The sequence below is a fragment of the Macaca thibetana genome, chromosome 7 (genome assembly GCF_024542745.1).
Source record: "Macaca thibetana thibetana isolate TM-01 chromosome 7, ASM2454274v1, whole genome shotgun sequence".
In the NCBI taxonomy this organism is placed as follows: Eukaryota; Metazoa; Chordata; class Mammalia; order Primates; family Cercopithecidae; genus Macaca; species Macaca thibetana.
In genome coordinates, this window is record NC_065584.1 from 74,013,659 (window position 1) to 74,036,684 (window position 23,026).

The window sequence follows — 23,026 nt, forward strand, 5'->3', positions numbered from 1 at the left end:
GGACAGGTGACTTCTGATGTGAGTAGGTTATCTGTAAAAGGGGAAGGGAATTGCTCAAGGCTTCCTTGGGGAGTCAGGGAGCCACTTGATAGCCCCTGACTTTCTGTGGTGAATACCACAAAGCAGGTTCGGGAGCCCACTGTGGGCAGTTGAAGGAGACGAGTTTGACTGACCTGTGGTTTTACTGTGGGCCAGTCTGACAGACAGAATTCCTAACGGGTAGACAATCTCGCTTGGTCTTAGGTCATGACTCTTTCCTAGGGATTAGTGTTTTCTGAATGAGACCCCCACACGCCAGTGGGAATCTAGATAACCACAGATACAGTGCAGAGTTAGGACAACATATTTACCAAAATATCACCCAAAATATCACAAATTATCTCGTAAAGAAATCAATGTTTGGGAGGCCAAGGCGGATGGATCACTTGAGGCCAGGAGTTCGAGACTAGCCTGGCCAATGTGGTGAGACACCCTGCCTCTACTAAAAATCCAAAAATTAGCCAGGTGTGGTTGTGTGCACTTGTAATCCCAGCTACGAGGGAGGCTGAGGCACAAGAATCGCTTGAGCCTGGGAGGCGGAGGTTGCGGTGAGCTGAGATTGCACCACTGAACTCCAGCCTGGTGACAAAGTGAGACTCTGACTCAAAAAAAGAAAAAAGAAATCATAATGGAATTAACTTCCTTAAAAAATGAACGAGAAATACTTTTTGCTTGGGCCTCCAGAATATAAATTTATGACTTTGGGATGAAGCTTCTTTCCTTGAAAAAAAATAAAATAAAATAAAATAAAATAAAGCCCTACTGGCAAATCAGTTGAATCATTCCAGCTGCGCCAGAGGCAGGATCTGACAGCTTTTCCTGAGCTCATGTGGTCCTAATCAGCTCAAGAAGAAAAGCCACCTTGGTGCCAGTTTGAAAGAGATTTTTAGTGTGTAATAAATTAGAGAACTTGAAAAACACGGAAAAAACTTTTTTGATTCTTTTAATCCAGTGGCTCTTGTTTTTTATTTTCAAGTTTTAGGTTTAGAAAGCAGTGAGAAAGGAGAGAATATTTGAATACGTTTATTTCATAAAATTCCTTTTGTGGGGAAAAAGAAAAATAAGTACCATGTGAGTTACTTGATATGAAAGTCCTTAAAAAGATGGTTAATTGTCCCTTGAAAAGAGGTAGATACTCATCACACCAATGAGCCTCGGAGTAAAGTCATAACGATGTCTACAAACTACAAAGGGAAAGGAACAGAGGCAGAGGAACTAGAGCGAGAAAGATTCTAATTTGAATATCACATCCTTGTCATATGGTCTGGTTACCTCTAACATGTAACCTGGCATCTTTTCTTTGGTTTATTCCAAAGTTTACTTTCTGCTCTGCAAAATGTTTGGGCTGAGCAGCCTGTGTGTCTCTCGTTGAATTCACTGATCATGTCAAAGCATCTCTAGAATTATGTCTTTAAAGTTGTACTCTAGCAATTACTTTTAGTTTGAGGATCCCAAAACTTTTTTTTTTTTTTTTTTTTTTTTTGGAGACGGAGTCCTGCTCTGTCACCCAGGCTGGAGTGCAGTGGCGTGATCTCGGCTCACTGCAAGCTCCGTCTCCCAGGTTCACACCATTCTCCTGTCTCAGCCTCCCGAGTAGCTGGGACTAGAGGCGCCTGCCATCGCGCCCGGCTAATGTTTTTGTATTTTTAGTAGAGACGGGGGTTTCGCTGTGTTTGTCAGGATGGTCTCGATCTCCTGACCTCGTGATCCGCCTGCCTCAAGCCTCCCAAAGTGCTGGGATTACAGGCATGAGCCACTGCGCCCAGCCGAGGATCCCAAAACTTTTAAATGACCTCTTCTTAGATTTCACAAAGTAACCTGAAGACATAGAGAGGATGAACACACCTGCACAGGTTAGCTGAGAATCTTGAAAGGCCCCAGACATAACTGGAAACATCTCTGCTAGCACAAAAGAACATGTTCCTTGCTCCTCTGAAGCCTAGGGTGTAACCAGTTGCTTTTGGCTGTTGTTGCTGGAAGGAAAGCCAGGAGGTTGTTGTTGGCACCACCCCATCCTCCAAGTTATAGGTGCTTTAGAGTTATAAGCTGTGCTCTTAAGAGGACAGAAGTGACCTCCACTTGTGAGAAGAATATTATAGAGATGAACTGGGAGAGATTTAAATCATCCTGGTTGAACTGTAGCAGCCTTGCTTAGCTAACAATTAGAATACCATGAATAAGTGTGTCTTTGGCTATTGAAGTCAAAATAGTACTACGACACATCTCTAACTGTGAAGGAAGCTGCAAATACAGTTCAATCAAAAGAAAATTGTAGAGTGCTTACATTTTAGAGCATGTGACCTTTTACATCAAATATACCTTTCCCCTGCCACTCCTCCACCCCCAAGACTGGATGCTAAGTTTTATTGAATATCTTTTTAAAATGTCACCTGGTCTCGGTTTGAGCTTAGTGGTTGGCCTATAAGAAATGTACTGCTTAGAGAGAATGATTCCTCTCCCTGCAAATCTGATGAACTTTTTGCTGAGGCACACATCCGTGGCCCTGCACACAGTTACCAACAGAGGGATTTCAGTTTTCCTTGGGAAAACAGGCTGATGACTGAAAGGACATAAAGGAAGCCAGTGTCTGTGGCGGGAACATAATTCTGGTAGTAAATCAAAACAAATCAGTACAAGTTTGCCTTCAGAAATATGGAGAAAAAAAGAGAACGTGGTCTCTTCCTGTTGGGCTGTTCTACAAAATCAAAGCCAAAGATTCTAAATAGTGAGTTAGTTGTGTCATAAAAAGAAGGAAGCAGTCTAATTCAGTTTGAAGAGGAGATGAAGAACACATATCAAAAGCGGTCTTTTAGCAAAGTGTTTCACAAAAGGACATTTTAGTGGTTTGCATATGCATTAAAAAGCTGCAAGACATGGTGCATTCAGGTAAGTATAGAATAAATAGGAAATGGTGAGATCATCGGAGATTCCACACTTCACATTCACACAGCCGAACAAAGAGCTTCATTATCGTCATGGCGATAGGAGGACGCATCTGTGGCGCCATTCACCCCCTCCTGGAGGTACCTTCATCAGTGGCCGCAGAGAACGGAGAGCAGGTGCCTTCTGCTAGAAACTCAAAAATTATTTTTGAATTCACTAGAGTGTGTATCTGTGTGTGTAAGTGAGGGGGGTGTGCTAGAATCACACTTTCTACTTAATACCACAGTTGGGTGCTTAGCTGTAGCCACTGGTTCTCTTTCTACATTCACAAAACTGGCAGATGAAACATGAAAAAGAATACTGACTCTTTAATCTCTGCTTCTCCACCTAAGGCCCAAGGCAGGCTGACAGGGAACTTCATTCTGGAAACAGGACTTTCTTTCTTTCTTTTTCCTTTTTTTTTTTTTTTTTAAATTCTGGATTACTTTTTCTTTGGCTTTTGAAAACTGGGCTATAGGGGAATGAACTTGACATAGACTTAAAACAAGAACAAGTTTCCTTATCTAAAAAGTTACAGTCCTTGATGCTTACAGGAAGGTCATTTTCAAAACCCACAGGAGAAACACAATTATAGCCAGAAACTGCATTAAGTGCTTTATTTACTCGCAAAAGAGACAGTTTTTCATTTAGAACTGCTCATAGGATCAACTGAGGCTTTGATGCTGTGCAGACTTTTCTATAGATTTTGCAATTAGTGAGCTAGACGTCTTAAAGAGCAGGCATCCAGAAATTGGTTTTTAGTTTTTTTTGTAAATCTATATGCTGAGCAATATTTGGTAGAATTGAAGGATATTTGATACTTATTGTGAGTTATGAGCTTAAGGACAGAAGACCTGTGGATGTTTTGTGAATGAGTATGCATCATCTATGGATTTTCCCCCCTAATACACTAATGACAGGCCCTGCTTGAATTGCTATCTGTGTGATTTACAACCTCAGGAGAGGTTTTTTCCTATACCACTGCCAATTGATAGATTTTTATTAACTGTTAATATTGAATCATGCAGAAAACTTTTCATTGATTTAGAATGCGTCAATTTGTTAAGTTTAAAAAATAAATTCCCCTTTTCTTCATGATAACATACTGAATTGGAGAACAAGGCTTTTAAACACTGATAGTGTTCTAGTACAAGGAGAATCAAAATAATTGTTGGCACAAGGGACATCTGAGATCACAGTATTTTACAAGCTGTTTTCAGCCCAACCAGGGAATTTCAGTCCCACTCATTCATTCCCTTCTCAACCTAAAATAGTTAAGGATTGAGTATTTTTTTAGGACCTATACCTTCTCTTTTTGGGGGAATTTGTTGTATAAATTAGAAGCGGTGGGCTCTTCAGCATGGAATTTAAAAATTTAAGGCTAGGAACTGAGGACAATGGTGGATTTATTCATTCAATCCATTTTTTTTTTTTTGAGTGCCTACTCTGTGCTAGTCTCTAGAGGATATCAGAGTGTGCAAAATGTGTCACGGGCCTGTCCTCCTACGTTAATCTCCATCAGTCTTGATAACTGCATTCCCCTAGTCAGTGATTGGTTTAGGTTTGGAATATGATGAGACACTGGGCAATGAAACTCAAGTGGGAAGTCTCTCTGTGAGAGGTTGTTGAAAGTTGTATTCGCTCCGGAAATAGGGATTTACCACTACTTGCCTTTGAATGAGAAAGAGAGATGCTTATCAATCATTCTCACTAATAAGTTTGTAACAGTGACAACTGTATGGCATGTGGTATGTAGGTCTATGAAAGCACAAGGGGGTCAGACTTGAGCTGGGTGCATTCTTCACCTCCCTTCAACAATTAAGTGTTATCAAGTACTGAAGTAGTTAATCTGATTAGGGCATAGGCAGAAGTGAAAACAGACAAAAGGGATGACGTGGACCTTATACTCAGATTTATTTTGTCTCTGGTGGACCCTGTGCTTCTGGAGGCCATCATTTTGTTAAGTCCACTAAACATCTTTAAAAAGAAATACACAGGTAGTGAGGCACAGGTATATAAAAACTAGTGTTTCAGAAAGTCAGAAATATTTCCAGGAGCCCAGACAAATTCCATTTGTTCATCTGTTATGTAGATTTTTAGAAATCCAAGTACTTTGTTGTGAAAACATAGATTCTTCCATGTAGCAGTCACTGTTGGTCGTCTGCTCAACAGCTATTCTGCCACTTCCTTCTGGGCAACAGAAGTCTGATTTTGGGTTTTGTGTTGGACGGCCGCCTCCTAAATCCCAGGAGAATAAACCTTGATTGTTTAAGCCAGATACAGTAATTCTACCCCCTTGCCAGTGAGTGGCTTAGGCTTGGGTACTCGATGACACATGGGACTAGAAGACACAAGAGGCTTCTCCCTGCTCCCTGGTGGGGAAGCGCTGCTGGGAATGTTTTCTGTGCACTCCAGAACGAACACAAAACATCAACTGACCCCTTCCGCACTTTGGACATTGCCCCATGAGGAACTGATGATGGGGATGCTATCTTGATCTTCTGATCATGAAGAGAAAGTTAAGTCATTTTTACTGGGATTGTCTGTTACGTGTAACCAGGTGCATTCTACTTGATATGCCGCACCAAAAGTTCTAGGAAGCCAGAGAAGATGTGGTAGTTCAAGAAGAGGTTTGAATGACCTGACCTTTAGTTAACGGTGCATGTGTGGGAAAACTGTTGTATGTTAGACACATACATGAATTCAATCCTATGCCACTTATTTAAGTTAAAACAAGTTTTTTGATGATATGCAGGGTATCATTGAATGTTTTCAGGAAACAATTTAAAAAATAGTTTGTATAACATTGAGAACAAGATGCCATTAATAAGAAGTAATGGAATTGATTTTATTTAGGTTAACTGATTTAGGTTAAAATGGATGACTCAGAAGTATTTTTTTTTTTTTTTTTTTTTTGAGACGGAGTCTCACTCTGTCACCCAGGCTGGAGTGCAGTGGTGTGATCTTGGCTCACTGCAAGCTCCGCCTCCCAGGTTCACGCCATTCTCCTGCCTCAGCCTCCCAAGTAGCTGGGATTACAAGTGCCTGCCACCATACCCAGCTAATTTTTGTATTTTTAGTAGAGACGAGGTTTCACTGTGTTGGCCAGGTTGGTCTTGAACTCCTGACCTTGTGATCCACCCACCTTGGCCTCCCAAAGTGCTGGGATTATAAGCATGAGCCACCGTGCCAGGCCAGAAGTATTTGTTTTTTTTTTTCTTCTTCTGATCATTGCCTTATAAGAGCAATGACATAAAAAAAATAATTATTTTTGTCAAATACAAGGTTTTAAAAAAACTATAATAAAAGCAGCTACTAGGCAGGGTGCAGTGGCTCGTGCCTGTAATCCCAGCCCTTTGGGAGGCCCAGATGGGTGGATCACCTGAGGTCAGGAGTTTCAGACCAGCCTGACCAACATGGAGAAACCCCGTCTCTACTAAAAATACCAAATTAGCTGGGCGTGGTGGCGCATGCCTGTAATCCCAGCTACTAGGGAGGCTGAGGCAGGAGAATCGCTTGAACTCAGGAGGTGGAAGTTGCGGTGAGCCGAGATCGTGCCATTGCACTCCAGCATGGGCAACAAGAGCAAAACTTTGTCTCAAAAAATAAATAAATAAATAAAAATAACAAAAAATTAAAAGCAGCTACTAATTGAAATAATAACAAGGAAAAGCTTGCGAATCCATGTGAGAATTATATTAGAATTTGTCAGTCAAATCAAAGTTCTGGCTTGCTCTCTGGGGAGACAGAACAGATCATGTGTTTGTGTTCTATGTCTCTCCTATGCTCTTCTAAGCCTGCACTGCCTTAGACCACTCCTCCATCTCTCTTGCCATCCTCTTTCAAAGTCCAGGGAAAATCTGCCTCCTCTGGGGCTTTTTCTCCATCCTCCCCTTAGTTGCTTTCACCCCTGGGGTTTCTGTGTTTTGTTTGCACATCTTAACAGACCTCATTTCATACTAGCTATTCAGAATTGGCTGTTTCATGCTGCCTCCTCTACTAGTATGTAAGCTCCTCGAAGGTGGAGACCATACCTTGGTTGTTTTTGAAACCTCACAGCAATGACACAGGCTTTGCATTAGTAAGTGCTCACAAATGTTAGGTAAACTTGAATAGGAAAAAAACGACTGCTCATATTCACTCATACAGTCAAGTACACAGGAAAATATTTGCCCAAGGGAAAAAAAAAAGTAAGATCTTTTGCTTACTAGGTTGGATATTACTATGTATACTCTGTTAAATTTTTCCCGTTGAGATTTAAAACTTTACATCTTTGTAAAGGAGTCAGCTTCTTAATCCTACTCTTGTTTCATTTGAATATTGATGGAGCACCCTAAGAGTTATTTCACTACTCACCTTCTGCTGCTGTTCTCAGAATTCATCCGATTGGAGAGGAAAAGACAACTCTTCAGATACTCAGTTTGTGTTTACTGTTTACGTCATGTAAAACAGTGCCTTCTAAATACTAGTATGGTCTGTACTTTTCAAGCTTTCACATGAATATGAGTCAGCTGGGGATCTTGCTAACTGCAGATTCTGATTGGAGAAGGCCTTAAAACGTGAGTCTCTGAGTTCCCAGGGGGTGCCTACGCTGCTGCCCCACTGATGCACAGTGTAGTAAGCACAGCAGGGATGTGCCACTGGAGCTCAACCCTCTCGCTGGTCTCTCGTCTCTGTGCTTGTCTGTCCATGGACTTTAAAAGCCAAAACAAGCACTGTCTCCCTGCCGGTACCTCCCCACCAAAGAAACAAACAAACAAACAAACAAAAAAACACCACCACAACCAACCAAAAAAACAAGACAAAATAATACAAATTCATTCCTGCATAAAAACCTGCCTTTATCTTGTCTCCTTGTGACAGTTTTTTCAGTTAATGGCCAGGCACACGATGAAGGCTGACTTGGCTTCTGAAGAAAGTCAGACATGGTAGCTATTACACGCATTTCCTTTCATGGGGATTTTCATATTCATATGGCAGAAGGGGAACGCTTACTTGCTTTGGGAAAAGTCCAGCCAATGACCAGGTTGCAGCTAAATCCCTGAAGACCCACCCCTGAAGAAGGGCTGAGATCAGAAAACAGAAAAAAGTCCCCCGTGCTATCTGCATTTGGCCCACCCATCAAACTTTCCACCTTTTCTCTTTCCTTCACTTGCAGCTTCCGTTTCTGTGTGCAGTGGCTGCATACCCAAACCAACAATTAAATTCCCCCTTTGTTTGTGTGGCAGATGACAAATGCATGGAGGACATCTTGTGTTGCCTAGGCAGGCAGGGCACTTACTTTGATTGATGCTCGGTTGTGGAAAAAAATGAGCTGGGAAGGAATTACAATGGAGGGCCTGCAGACTGGAAGGGGATATACTAATTAGTCCTGCATTAAGCAGTCTGCTTGCATTTGGCGATGAGACGCCTTCAGGAGGGAAGTGTAGGGGTTATTGATGCAAAACAGCATGGAATGCATTATATCAGGTAGCTGTATATTAGTTTTGTTAGAAAGTATAGAAGTTTGTAATTAAGAAATAAACACTTAAGCTACTTTAAAAAAAAAAAAAAAACCTCAAGTATATTGGATAGGCCATGCTTTTTAACTGCCTGTGATCTCAAAGGCAATCTGCAGTCCTTCTGTCTTTCTGAAATAACTCTTCCAGAGTTTTCTCAGACTGGGTCAGGTGCTAGGAAGGAAAAAACTGCCACCACACCTACAGTCTCTGGCTCCTTTTCCCTGAAATCCCCACAGCTCCACAGCGTTGAGCCTTGCTGGTGGAGCAGAACCTCATAAAGGGAAAGGAAGTTTTCCTCTAGGCCACTCGTTAAGGTTTTAGAAACTTGTTGCTGATTGGACCCACAAAGAACCCTAGGGATATCTAAGACAAATTCAGCTCTTTCTCTAGACAAAGGGCTGGATTAAATGGGAATAAAGAGCAGTGCAAAGCATGCATCTGTTTGGTTTAGCATTCTATTTTTGGGGGGCTACAGGCAGAAGTAGAGTGGTAGGTGGCTGCACTGAAACCTCTCATAATTGAAGAGCCACACAGACACCATAGGTAATTGGAGTGTGTAACTGTGAGTGATCATCTCCCAAGTCTGTACCTCCTGAGCAATGGAGAACTGGAGGGAAGAGGAGCTGAAGACGCTCCAGTAATTACTAATGTGAATGGTTTAAAATTCTAACCTTTAAATGATGATTTGACCTGAAGAATTGGTGAAACTGGTTTTAAACAAAAGAAATCACAGAGATCTTTGGTGACAGTGTGAAAGAAGGGGCCCTAAAACTCCCTTGGTTTTACAGTTCCGGTGTAGTTTCACTAACCTACCATGTTGGCGTCAATAATGTGATTCTTACTGATTTCTTTCTGTTGAAATCCAGTGAACTATCAGTCATCTCATGTTAACTTAGTGGAAGAGTAGATGCTCTAAAGTTCTTGGTTCAATTTATCAGAGTTGTAATCCTGGTACAGCTGATATTCCTCTTTACTTTTCTTATTCTAGAGACAAGTTCATTTATGGATTTACAGATGCCTAGGCAAGGAAAAAAGATATAAGTGATAAAGATAGTATTTTTAGTTATCAAAGACTATTAAGTCTTTTTAAAAAACATTCTATCAAACTGGGGCATAAGACAGATATTTAAAAATCAGAAATATTATCAGATGACTACAACCTATCTTTCAGGACAGAACCAGGAATTGTGCCAATAGCTCTAGGAAGAAAAACTAAATAGTTAATGTGGTTTATTTTTTAACCATCCCTTTGTTTTAGAATTCTATCTTATTCTTGACCTGATTCTATGTCGCCATGACCTTCTCCTGCCAAGAAGGCACAGTTGAGGCATCCTTCAGTAATAGCCTAGGGCTTTGGACAAGCAAGATGCTGTGCTGGCTTTTTGCCTTTTCTTCCAGTGTTTATACAACCAAGACTTATTACATGGTCTGTCATTTTGTTACTGGGCTGGCTTTGGTTTGAGAATTAGGTAAACATCAGACATTCCATCACACAATTTTAGACTCAATCTTACTTTATAATGATGTTAATGTTTATTGTACAAAGCGAGATGCATTTGTATATTTTAGCATTTTATTTCAGTCACAGAATGCAAAACCTGACACTGGAATCAGTTTGATTTTTTTTGTGTGTGATTGAAGATATTAAGCACTACAAGAACGCTGAAATTTCAATCTGATTAGGATCAAACTTCTTCAGGATCAAAACACTCTTTTTCCTCCCCCTACAGTTTTACTAATTGTGTGCTACTTGACATTGTGGAGTTATTCCACAGCATGATAGCTAAATATGTGAAGTGTATTTTACTATGCAGAATTATCAGCTCATTCTATTTGTTTTTCATGTGTTTAAGGTTATTAAAAGAACTCCAAATTAGAAGTCATGTGTATGAGTTAAAAGAATGAACCCAATCATTGTTAGTAGGCTGAATCATAAAGCAATAGCCAGTATGTCAATATCAAGTAATGAAAAAAATCAGAATTTGAAAGCATACCTTCTCTGTTTATTAGCTGGCAAGATACAAGAAAAATTAGGAGAATAGCACAATAGTGAATGGTGGAGTGGTTTATTTTCAGCACTCTCAAATTATTCCGGGTACGGAAAATGAGATAAAAGTAAATCGGAAAGAAAGGCATCAAACATATTTGTTGGAGACCTTTGCTTAATGGGGAGAAATGAACTGCCCTCGCTCACTGTTCCTGAGGAATTGTGTTTCTTCAAACTGTAAATCAAATCCCAGAGAGATAGCATGATGTTTTCCAAATAATAACTGAGGAAGACAAAGTTCTTTTTGTTTTTTTTTGTCAGCATCAGGTTTCTGAATTTAGACCTTAATTAAGATTCCAAAATGAGAAGGCATCCCCCTCTCCACACATGGTCTATGAACAGTGTTCCTAAAAGCAATATATTCATTTGTGAAGTCTGGATCTCTAGCCTATATTATTCCGAAAATATATCCATGGCTTCTTCCAAAGATCCTGATTTTTTCTCCATTTTCTCTAAACTCTGAGTAACAAAGAACCTGATGTTTCTTTTGAGGAAACCACATCATTTTTTTCCCCAATTAATTGAAGAGCCATCTGCTTCTACGATACACAACACCCATTCATTCTCAGCAACAAGTGTGTTCCCTAAATCCCTGGTGTGCAGTATCAAGACACACGCTCCGTGTTGGGAGTAGAATCTGCTGTCTTGCAGGCAGACTCTTTCCAGAGACGTGGTGCATACACATTCTGACACTGAACTTGGTTTCATGTCAGTGTTGCTAACGCAGGGTTAAAAACACAGTACAGGATGTTCATACTTTAAGACGCTGGCTAGCTCAACATCTCCATGTTTCTGAGTTTGAAATGAAGAAATAATTGCAAAGGGCAGGAAAGATATGAAATAACTCTCTTTGACCATGATAAGAAAGGGGAGAGGAAGTAAATACAAAGGCCACTTGGCTGGCTTTTTCTGCATAAACGCTTCAACTTTAAGCTGTACCATCTCATCTGTGGCACCCTGCGTGTACAGCCACGTGTTGTTTAATGATGGGAATACATTCTAAGAAATGCATCGCTAGGGTATTTCATCAGTGTGTGGATATCACAGAGTGCACTGACACAAACCTAGATGGTGTAGCCTACTATACACATGGGCTATATGGTATAGACTAATGCTCCTGGACCAAAAGTTGTACAGCATGTTACTCTACTGAATACTGGTAGGCAGCTGTAACACAGTGGTACATATTTTGTGTATCTAAACACAGAAAAGGTGCAGTAAAAATACAGTATTATAATCTCATGGGACCACCATCGTATAGGTGGTAGGTAGTTGACCAAAACATGGCTAAGTAGCATGTGACTATATTTAAATTCAGAGGTCTGAACTGGGATTAGAACCTTCTAGGGACATAGCTGTGGGTGGGGTGGGGGAGTACTCATTTTTCAGGAAGAGTCTATTGAATGGTCATATAAAGGACCTCTGGTCAGAAGAGGGCCACCAGACCAGTGCTCTAGTCAGACCCCTTCCATGGAAAGAGTGAACAGCTAGGGCGGTTGGATGGGGGGTCCTGCACGATTCTGCTGGTGTGTCGCTGGAGCCAGCCACATCACTGATGCTCCTGCTTTGCTCACATGCACAGAAGGTCTTTTGGAGTTCAGCCTGTGGCTCAGGGGCTGGCAGCCATATTCAAAGAGCTGAGATAAGTTTCTCTTCCCCAGGAGTTGGAGGATGGAGATAGCTACTCTTCTGAATAACTCTCTTTCCAGAAATAGCGAAAACACTGCGTTCGAGAGCTGCTGTGTCCACACGACGTGCTCTGCCCCATCTCCCTGGCTTGCCCCTCACCCCAGTTTTGTGGCTGGTCAAGTAGGCATTTTTATACGGCTCTGGCTTATTTGAACTTGTCTTCTCCCACATGTATTTTGAAACTAAGACCACAAATTTCAGAGTGGAAGTTGCTCTCCAGAAAATGAAAGGGTCAAGGAAGCACTTAAGACAAAGGTTTCCCCACCACTTCATAGGAGAGACAGCACAAGACACCACAGAATTCTGGGCGAGTGCCTAAAGATCTAGCAATTTCTCTAGGCCCGAGGTCCAACTTTCAATCTAATTCTAACACGAGTTGAAATGATTGATGTCTCACTTTTTCTCACTGCACACTGACAGTCATCTGAAATGTACACAGGAAAGATGAAGGGAAAAATCAGCACTGAAACCAAACAAGCCTCAGAGAGAGCTGACACCAGCCGGGGTTATTCCCCCGCACAGGAGGTACTTACAGTCCAAGTGACTGTGCCTGATGCCCTCCACGTCTTCAGCATGGATGAAGTGGTAGCATCTCTTCCCTACGATATCTACAGGGGTCAGATCCATATAATCACTAATCCTACAAAGAGAAGAACACAGGCTGGAATTCAGAAAGGAAGAAATAGAAAGAAACTGTCAAATAACGTAGAAACAGATCTACTGACACATTTCATTATACTACTGTACCCGTGAGGAGGTGGCACTGTGAGGGAAGCCCTTTATAGATAAGATGATTTCTTTAACACGTAACCGTCTTTTTTCCAAAGTAGGAAATGTGTTAGATCAAGCGATTGTGTTTCAATAATTAGATAGGTTTTTCTCTTTCTTTGGCATTAAGAATGCACATTTAGACAACATAATTTCATGAAATTATTGAGAATCAGTAACAATGCAAGATCCTCATTACAGGCCAAGATAATTCAAGGTTACATAATAAAATAAAAACATGTTATGTTTATACCAAATGATTAGAGACACCTTTCATTTAAACAGATTGGTCTTCTATTGGGTATTTCCATGAAAAAGGGCTTCAGCAGCTTCTTGGCACAAAGTCCAAATTGGCATTTCAAGGGATATAATTTAAATGCTGAGACATACAGATGCCTGGGGGTATTATCTTTTTTAGTCTTAGTCATTTGGGAGCTCAGCTTTCACTCCTGGCCCTTTTAACTGGTACTTTGTGGTGGATTCCGCACAAAAACTTTTAAACCATTTCAGCAGCTCTTCCAGGCTTGTGCTTGACAGTACGTGTGTGTAAGCCTCTGTCACTGATTGTCCAGACGTCGATGTCCTCAGGCAGAGCATGGAAAAATAGAGTCCAAATTGGAAAACATGTTGGGGGAATCTGCCTGGTTGACACAAACATGTCAACATGCTTGTTACCCTCCGTATTACCAAGTGCAGATTCCTTTTGGTCAGTCCAAAGTGGAATATATTTCTTGTTTAATTTATTCTCTTTACTCTTCATGCCTGTTTTTTTTTTTTAAATTTTATGACTTACGGCATATGGTCTATTCAAATATGAAGTAAATCTTTAGAAATGACACATTTAAGAAACACATGTGATCATAGAGAGTTTTCTGGCCCCCAAGGCAGGGAAATAAGAAAGAAAAACAAACAAAAAAAGAAACATAATTAAAATATATTACCCAGTGAGTGAATTTCTCAGTGTCTAGCAATTCAAATAATATTTTTTGGCCGAACTAGGATTTTTGGTAAGATAAGATTAATTGGGGACATAAAATGGAGGGTTTTCTAAGGATTTCATGGGTTTTAGGTATGACACAGATTAGCTGGTGTTTTTCTAAAACCATTAGCTATCTTCCAAGCGCAGTTACACCCCCTTTCTGCAAATGAGGGAACAAGGATGTCATTAAAAGACCCTCCCTCACTGGTGTTTCTGAAATTTGCCAGCTCCTCTGAAAGCATTAGATGTTGGCTTTGCCTGAGGCTGTCCTTGGGAATGCAGAGAAGAATGGTCTGCAGAGTCAAGGAGCAAGCCTTAGTTTCTAGTTAACAATTCCCTAATTAAATAATAAACCCCAGGAAAAAGCCACTCCATTCTTCAGGGAAGGCATTTCTTTAGTTTATTCTTTTCTTGAATTAAATCCTTCAAAACGATCCAAGCCCTTCTCTGTAGCACAGCCTGTTACTGTGGTGAATGTGACTAGCCCAGTGTCTAAGGGTGTCTTAACATCTATCTCGAAAGCACCTGACCAGTTGGATGACCTATATCAGGATCAGAATCCTGATGGCATCTTTTACTCTGAGCCTCAGTTTCTTCTTCTGGAAAACAATCCGAAAGGTTGGTGAGGGGATGAATGAATGGAATGAAATTAACATCGCATAGTGCCTGGCACACAATATGCTTTTCCTCAGATCAAATATGCAATTACCTTTCATACAGGTATTTTTCATAATTACTATCATCTGCAGATGGGAAATAATGCTATATTGTATTGGCTAATAAAGGGGACTGTGAAAGCTTTTTTTTTTTTTTTTTTTTTTTTTTTTTTTTTTTTTTTTTTTTTTTTGAGGAAGAAAAACGCCAAAAGCAGGTCACAGAAAATGATCTCAATTACTAGAGTGGCACCATGAGGCATTCGGGTCCATGGAGCTTGTCAAAAGAATTAATGAGTTGATCACGGGAATGAAAATTAAGTGATGTTTTGGGATAGGACAATCATTGGAAGTTTGGTAAATAAGACGAAGCCCTGTTCTTTGGAGGGAGAGGTGGCTGGTAGCTAAATCAAGCGAGCTGACTTGTGTTTTCAAAAAAGCAAAGCCATAGTCCATCCTCTGACTTGACGTCTGTCTTCCCTGGTTGGATCTCCTTCTCCAGCATTCTACATTTTTAATTAGAGAAGAAATAGCTCTGTGGGCTGTAATTGGGTTCTTTCATGGGTACATATGTATGAAAAGTCCCCCTCAGAGGTTATTCTTTCTGGTCGCTTGCCATTCAGTCTGACTTCTGAAGAAAAAGAAGAGACTCCAGGGAGACTCCACAGGATGTAGCTAAGTACATGGCCTTTTGAATCTCTTGGCTGAGGACAAGTCAGTCAACGTTTCTCTCTTAGCTGTAATTGCCCAAAGGCAATGGAGACAGCAGCAGCACCTGCCTCACAGGACTGTCCTAAAGCTTAAGTGAAATCGTGCAGGTGATGAGCTTTGCACAGGGCCCGTGTGCAGTAAGTGATCAGTAAATGCCAGCCATCTTTATTAGGACCTGCCAACTTCAGCGATCATCCTGGCTAACGCATGTTCCCTGATGTTCTGTGACCCTTCCAGAATACCTTAGACATACCCATGATGTCACGATCATAAACATTTTAATAAATGCCAACAAAACTTGAAATGCAGATTCAGAGTTTCTTATCAAATAACAGCAACACGTTCATGAGATCTTCTACCCTATTGAACACTCATAGCTCAGGTATCTTTTCCCAAGGTGAATTCTTTCCTTTGAATCAGATCCTGGTCAGAAATGATAGACAGCTTCCAACTTGACTTCAACATCTTCAGTGCTTCCCGGTGGACTGAATGCAGGGGCTATCTTCTTGGTTAGTCTCTGGAGAGGTCAGTTCTCCAAGTCACTTGACCAATCTGCTCTTAAGTTTCTCCTCTGAAGGCACTGACGGGGCTCAGTGAACAAGCCTGACAACAGTGCTGCAAAAGCATCCTCTCCAAATTGATGCAGTAATTCTCCCTGTGGCACCCGGGGAAGGATAGTATTGCCAGAGCTTCCTTCACACACCTGGTATGTGGGCAGCTCCTCTCCACCGCCCTCCCTGCACCCCATGGTTTCCTCTTCAAATCAGTCTGATGATGGGCTGCTGACTTCTAGGTGAAAGGTCTGAAGGGGCAATGTCCCATTTCCTTGTCCCTTGCTTTGTGCTTAATGGAAAAAGTGAACTTTTTAACTAGAGGCTAAAAAGTCCTTTTATAAAAGCTTAGTCTTGAGGAAGAACTGCCAACTCATTTATATGATGAGTCATCTTTTTCTTAATTTATAAAAGTGAAATCCTCAGGATGACAAAGTTTTATTTAATAGCTTTGCAAATTTCTTTTTCATCCTTTTTCCTCTGTGGACCTCAGATTCTCATTTGTTCTTTCCGTGCTTAGCGTCTGTGTGAACACTGACCACTGTGAGGCCGGGCCCTCGAATTAGGCAGAAGTGGGTGCCACTGAGGCATCAGGCAATACATTTTACTGCATCATTTTGCCAATGGCGTCTGAGCCCTGCTTTCTTCTTAGGTTCTCAACCAAAAAGGGCCTTCTTTATACCATATGGATGTCTGGGTATCCCGATTCATTTAATTGTTGTCCCTAACATAAATCAGGGCAGCAATGTAAATTTTAAATAAAAAGCACATTTGGTGTCAGTCCAAGTGGCCATTAAAAACATGATCAGGATTTAGAATGAGCCTCACTGGGAGAGTACCATCCTTCAGACGGCTGAAACACAACCCTCACCAATGTGCAACGTGCAACAGGGCAAATGAAAACAAAAACAAAGTACCTATTTTCACAGTAAATGATATTGAGGTCCATATTTACTCGAGTGACAAACATATGGCAGTCAATTCTGACTTCATTGATCGTCGGGGGAGGCAAGGCATGCGCAACAACCACGAGACCCATGATTTGGCTGGGGACGGTCCTCCCGTGGGACAGCGACACTCTGAGGCGTAGCCGGCCTGTTATGTGAATCACCTGTAAAAGAACATTAAGTACAGGACAGCAGTCAAATTTACATCCCAGATATAACAGCATTTCTTTTAAGAAATGCAAAATTACATCTGGAACAACCAACATTAGCTTGTATCTTCTGTAATCATAATGGCTGTCGGCATGCCCTCAGCGTCCTTGTGGCAAGAGACAAAAAAGATAGTATTACACTCCAAGCATTACTCAAGGCAGCATTCTTATGGTGCTGTTGCTATTTTTAAAGGACTTTTTTTTTTTCACATTAAGGAAAAACTCATAACCAAATAAAATGACCAAAAAGTTGAGCACTGAGCTGCAAAAGGACATGCATCATTAGCCCTTATTAATGGACGATGTCTGTCTCTCTCCAGGTCTGTACTTGAGTGGGATTATATGGCCATCTCCTTTCAGATGTGTGGCTCTGAGCCTTCCTTCATTCAGGGGTTGATATTGCAAAAGGCCAAATACTCCAATGAATAAAACTCTCGGTGGCAATGACATGAATGGGTTCTTTCGAGGATAGATATTTCCTGTTAGGCAGCACTGAATTCCCAGTGATACAGTGATTTATTGCAGTGCCCTATGGGGTTGATGGTCAGAGGACTTTGGCCCGTGATTTGTCCCTGGAGCTCATACTAAAGTAGGGTCAGGAAGACTTGAACCATCTTAGTGGCAGCACAGAGGTATTTGCCTGGAAATAGGAAGGAAAATATTGGGCTGTAATTTTCAGTTTCTTGGCCAAAATAGTCCAGGCCACCCGGAACCAAGCAAACCTCTGCATATAAACTGCACATAGATGAGCCATAGTGACAACTTTCTCAAATGATGCTCTGGGGAAACAAAATCATAAAAGGGTAAAAAATAGGAAGGATTTGTGCCACTATGCCTTAGGTTGCAGAGGGAAGGGCTGGGTGGGGGGGGTGTGCACACATGTGCATGTCAACTCTAGCTGTGTTCCCAGGACCCTGCTACAGTGTGGGGAATCCTCCAAAGCATGTGAAATGGAGATACTGCCATGATTGACAGTACCATGGAGCTCAGTTTACCAGCTGAGTTTCCATATGTGCTTTACTGCTCCAAATGCATCACCGAGTGCCAAACTATCTTGAGATTCTACTTTTCCCCCTTTGCTATAAGGAACTGGAGTGCGAAGTAGGTCTCTTGCTTCCCAGGAACAATATGATCTAGGTCTGCTTTCCTTCCTGGGGCTCCACTGGCAATTCCTTTTCCATTTTATTTTTGTTTCTTTTACGTTACTTGGTTTTCCAATAGTGGGCCCACACTACTGTCAGTCAGGAAGCAGGATCAAAGCTTACAGGGCTGCCCTTCAGAGTCCTGGCTGTTTTAAATAATACCTTTTCCCTGTCATCCTTCACATTAGCGCCCACAGCTGTGGATCTGGAAGCACCAATAAGGAGGATTATTTAGGTTATTTCAGCAGCAGCTTTTCGACCACCCACATTTGAAGTTGACTAAATTCATACTTAATGCACCTTTGCTTTAAGCTTTGGTCAGATGAGCTACTTTATGAATATTTGAAAATGTTCCTAGAGGCAAGGATGCTAAAACACCATCACAGACACACATTTTTGCAAGACCTCATTAACTAATAAAGAAATAGCTAAAAGAAATGGGATTAACTTCACAGGAGGGGTGTTAACAGTCCCTGGTCCTCCTCCCAGCTAGGCTTACATAGATGCTCATTTATCATTATCTGTCTTGTTTTATCAGGAACACTCAGCTTCTTGGAAAAACACAGATCTATAAATGCTCAGGAAAACACACATCCAGAAATGATATGCTAAATAAATCCCCACTTGGTATTCTATTCCAAAGCAATTTAAAGGCGTCTGGGTTGGAAAACATTTGGGGAAGGCAGACAGGCTACTGGGAGGGAGCTGTCGGCATGTCACATTGACCTGGCCTCTGATCTCCAGCTTTGCCTGTGGCCTTCATGGTATTGAAGGGGGTCAAAGTTGGGTCCAGTAGGAGTCTAGACTTGCAATTTTCTGATTCTGTTACCACCGGCAAGTCACACAGCCTCTCTGTGTCTCAATTTTCTTTTCTGTGAAATGGAGCTAATGGTGACTATAAACTGTAAAGAATTCTACACATTTAATTATTATGTCTCTGTTTGCCTTTAAAAATATCGACCAGTAAGGACAAGGACCAAGTATTAATCTGGTGTTGTTCAGAAGTCTAATAAATGACTTACTATTTTAAAGGATCATAAAATTTCACATTTGGAAGAAAATTTGGAAGGGTCTATCTTCGCTCCTTTCCCTTTTTATTTTTAGGTGAAGAAGGAGACTCCAGAAAGCTCATCCCTGCCCAAAGTCACCTAGCTTGTAAATGGCAAATAGTGCCTAGAACCCAGGTTTCCATGTCTTATTTAAGAGTCACTTCAACTTAGTTACACCTGTGTGCGTATTCACAATGAATGAAACATTAGAAATATATACAAGATGCCAATTTATTAAGTAAACTGTATATGAACTTTTGAGAAGATTTCATTTATAACTAGAAGCTCAAGTTATTTGAAAAATCTTTGAGAAGTAGCATAAACTAAAAAGAAAACTAAGAAAATTACCAAAGTAGTAACTAAATAGTTGTCAAGAAATGTCAAAGAACAATCAGAGGGTGTGTTTGTCTGTCTGTATGTACGTGTGGGTTTCAGGGAGGGTGGAATTGAAGAGAAGAAAGGGATATCTGTTAGATCCCACAATTTTTAGGTTTAAATTAACATATTTTTTCCAAATTCATTTCATAATGCCAACAGAGCTTTTTTTCCCCAGCTGACAGGTTATGTTCAAATTTCAGAAACATGTCTGACAGCATGTATCCAAACATGTAGACAGCTGGATTTCTCATTTTATAGTTGCTTTTAAGGCCTGAGATGTACAGAAAAGAATATTGTCAAGATGGCCTGGGTTCAAATCCTAGCTCTGGCACTTAATAGCCACACAACTATGATCCTAAGACAATTGAAATGACTTGCTTTGTTTCCAGGTTAGTATATCAAAGATTTAAAACCTAGAACAAAAAAATAAGTACACTGCCAATATTTTTTTTTTTTTGAGATGGAGTCTTACTCTGTAGTCTGGGTTGGAGTGCAGCAGTGCGATCTCAGCTTACTGCATCCACCATTTCCCAGGTTCAAGCAGTTCTCCTGCCTCAGCCTCCTGAGTAGCTGGGATTACAGCCATGCACCACCATGCACAGCTAATTTTAGTATTTTTAGTAGAGACTGGGTTTTACCATGTTGGCCAGGCTGGTCCTGAACTCCTGACCTCAATTGATATGCCCGCCTTGGCCTCCCAAAGTGCTGGGATTACTGTGCCTGGCAGTTCTTTTTTTTTTTTTTTCTGAATAAAGTTAACACAAGGTATTTTCCTGGTTCTTTAGTTTCTAAAACACATAATCTATGAGGCACCTTGCTAGGTGCCGGGAAGCTGACCAAGGTAAATCAAATGTAAATCTGTCCTCAAAGAGTTTACAGACTCTAAGTTGGCGGGGGGGCAGGAGGAAGACATCTATAATTATTTCCAATACGGCCATAAGAGGGAGATGATTCCATATCTGATCAAGAAAGTGGGTTTTGATCCTGGTTATGTGACGGAGTCACTTGTGAAGCTTTGTTAACATGTGAATTCCCAGACTCTTTCCCCCAGAGTTCTAATTTGATAGGAATGAGTTAGGGTCCAGGATTTGTTTGTGTTTTAAAACTTCAGAGGTGATACTAACTACCTGAGAATATCTGGCAAATGGGTTTGGAGTTACACCAGTGGTTCTCAACCATGGCTACACATTGGAATCAACCAGGGTGTCTTGAAAAGTCCCCCTGTCCAGGCTGTACCTGAGAGTTGTTAAATGTGGATCTCAGGTGTTGGGGCAGTGGCATCAATATTCATAGACATTTTTATAGTTTTCCAGGCTGGGCATTGTGGCTCACACCTGTAATCCCAGTACTTTGGGAGGCTCAGGGAGGAGGATCACTTGAGCCCAGGAGTTCAAGACCAGCTTGGGCAACATAGGGAGACTCCCATCTCTACAAAAAATTAAAAAATGAGCTGGGCATATTGGTTCATGTCTTTGGCCCCCAGCTACTTGGAGGCTGAGGTGAGAGGATTGCTTGAACCTAGGAGATCGAGGTTGCAGTGAGCCATGATTTCACCACTGCACGCCAGCCTGGATGACAGAGCAAGATCTTGTCTTAAAAAAAAAAAAAAAAAAAAAAAAAATCCAAGTCTTACAGGGCTGATTGGAGGGAATGAAAATGTGTGCAAAGTGCCTTGGTATAATGCCTGATATGTAATATATGTTCAACAAATACTGTTTGATTAATTAACAAGCATGTTCCATAAGAAAGATTTGGAATAAGATCTTCAGGAGTTCAGGGTAGGAAGAAAATACTTTCAGCTGAATGGATCCAGGAGCATTTCAGTTGGTGTCAGCAGGAGAAAAGACAGAGATGGGGCCAAGGTGGCAGGTACAATCAATGGAAATTGGCAGTGGGACCTGAGGAGGAGGGCTGGTATCATAATTTTTGTGCCTGTCCCACAGGATGATGATGACAATAGACTAAATGGTAAATGGTAACTAAATGGTAACCAGTGGAGACAAAGATGATTTCCCTGTGAACAGTCTGTACTCAGCAGCCTGAGAAGATCCTGGAGAAGGTGTTCAGGGGATAGTTGAAAATAAGAGTTAGGCACTTAAGTGATGACAGTTGAAGGTATAGTTCTGGAAGGTTATTTTTTTTTCTTCCTGGAGGTGATAAGTAAAACCAAGAAATTCAATAGAATTGCCAATGGAGAAAACATACATGAGTGCCAAAGGCATTCTTCTCCACTTTGAGTAGCTGAAGCCTCAGGCAACTTATGTTTTTGTTTTTTGTTATTCTCTACATTGTCCTCTTGCTCTATAATAATTTCATTAAAAAGCCAGAACATTTCTGAAAGCTCTTAAGCACCCTTTTTCTCTACCCACAATTCCATTCTAACATAAATGCCAGGCTTCCCATACCACCACCAATCCCAGTGCTAACATATCAAAGAATGGGTATGGCTTCCTTGTAAAGTTAAGTAGGTGAATGTAAAATGATGGTGAATACAAATATATAAGCCTAGATTCTAATATGTCAAGAGCCATGAAACTATAAAAATAATCTACTTGCTTTAAAATGAAAGGAATATTGTGGGGGGTAAAAATAACATTGTATTGGGAAACAGAACATCTGTTTTCAGTCCTGGTTCTGGTAACTTTGGCAAATCTTCTAGCTTGGCGAGGGTAGGATTTCCTCAGGTATAAAATGGTGTCAAAGAATCAGGCAATGATGCCTACGATTCTCACTCATTTCTAGAGAGTTCTATAACCAAATGCCTAATGGAGTGGCCTTTCCTGTGCTGTAGCATTACCCCACCTCCTCCTTTATGGTCCCATAGTGGGGGCAGGAGTTTCAGAATACAGCTGCAAATTGATAAATGCACTTTAATAATTCATTAATAGGGATCTTATGGATCATACTTGAATTGAAATAAGCTTTGGTTCTAGCCAATGTTGGGTAAAAGCTGCCTCAGTGTTCAAAAAGTTCATCTTAGTCTGGTCTTAAATCTCATCTACAGACATTCTTCAGAAGAGCTTTCTGAACTAAAAGATTCTTCGCCCCTGAGCTCAGTCTTACATAAGAGCTCGATCCTCATGTTTCCTTTCATTGTTCCTGTTTTATCATAAAAAGCTGTACAAAAATGCTAAAGCTCATATTTTTCTAAACTCCTTACACAGCACTGCCCGGATGCCAACAACAGTGAAGCAGAATGCACAAGATTTCTGAGTTGAAATCCCATCATCTTTGATAAAAATGTCCACATTAGCATTGCTTGATCATCCCATAGTGAGGAAATCATTGTTTTATTTTTTCTTTTATTTTTCATCTCTGCTACAAGGAGTGACTGTGTGTGATGCTGTTAGATGCATGTCCGCAGAGTTTAGGATGAGTGTGGGAGTGTTAACAAGCCACATTACTTGGGCAAATGTATATTTCTCTTCCTGCCATATGCTC

At 40.9% G+C, this 23,026-nt stretch overlaps 1 protein-coding gene across 13 annotated transcripts in view; it reads right to left on the reverse strand.

Moving 5' to 3' along the window:
- Nucleotides 1–23,026, reverse strand: part of NPAS3 (neuronal PAS domain protein 3) — an 866,046-nt gene that overhangs the window by 12,898 nt on the left and 830,122 nt on the right. For all 13 annotated transcript variants that reach the window (XM_050798322.1, XM_050798323.1, XM_050798320.1 and 10 more), the window contains 2 exons: nt 16,778–16,971; nt 12,732–12,838 (listed from right to left, as the gene is read on the reverse strand). In XM_050798322.1, coding sequence (XP_050654279.1) covers nt 12,732–12,838; nt 16,778–16,971 — 301 coding nt within the window. The remainder of the gene's footprint in view (nt 1–12,731; nt 12,839–16,777; nt 16,972–23,026) is intronic.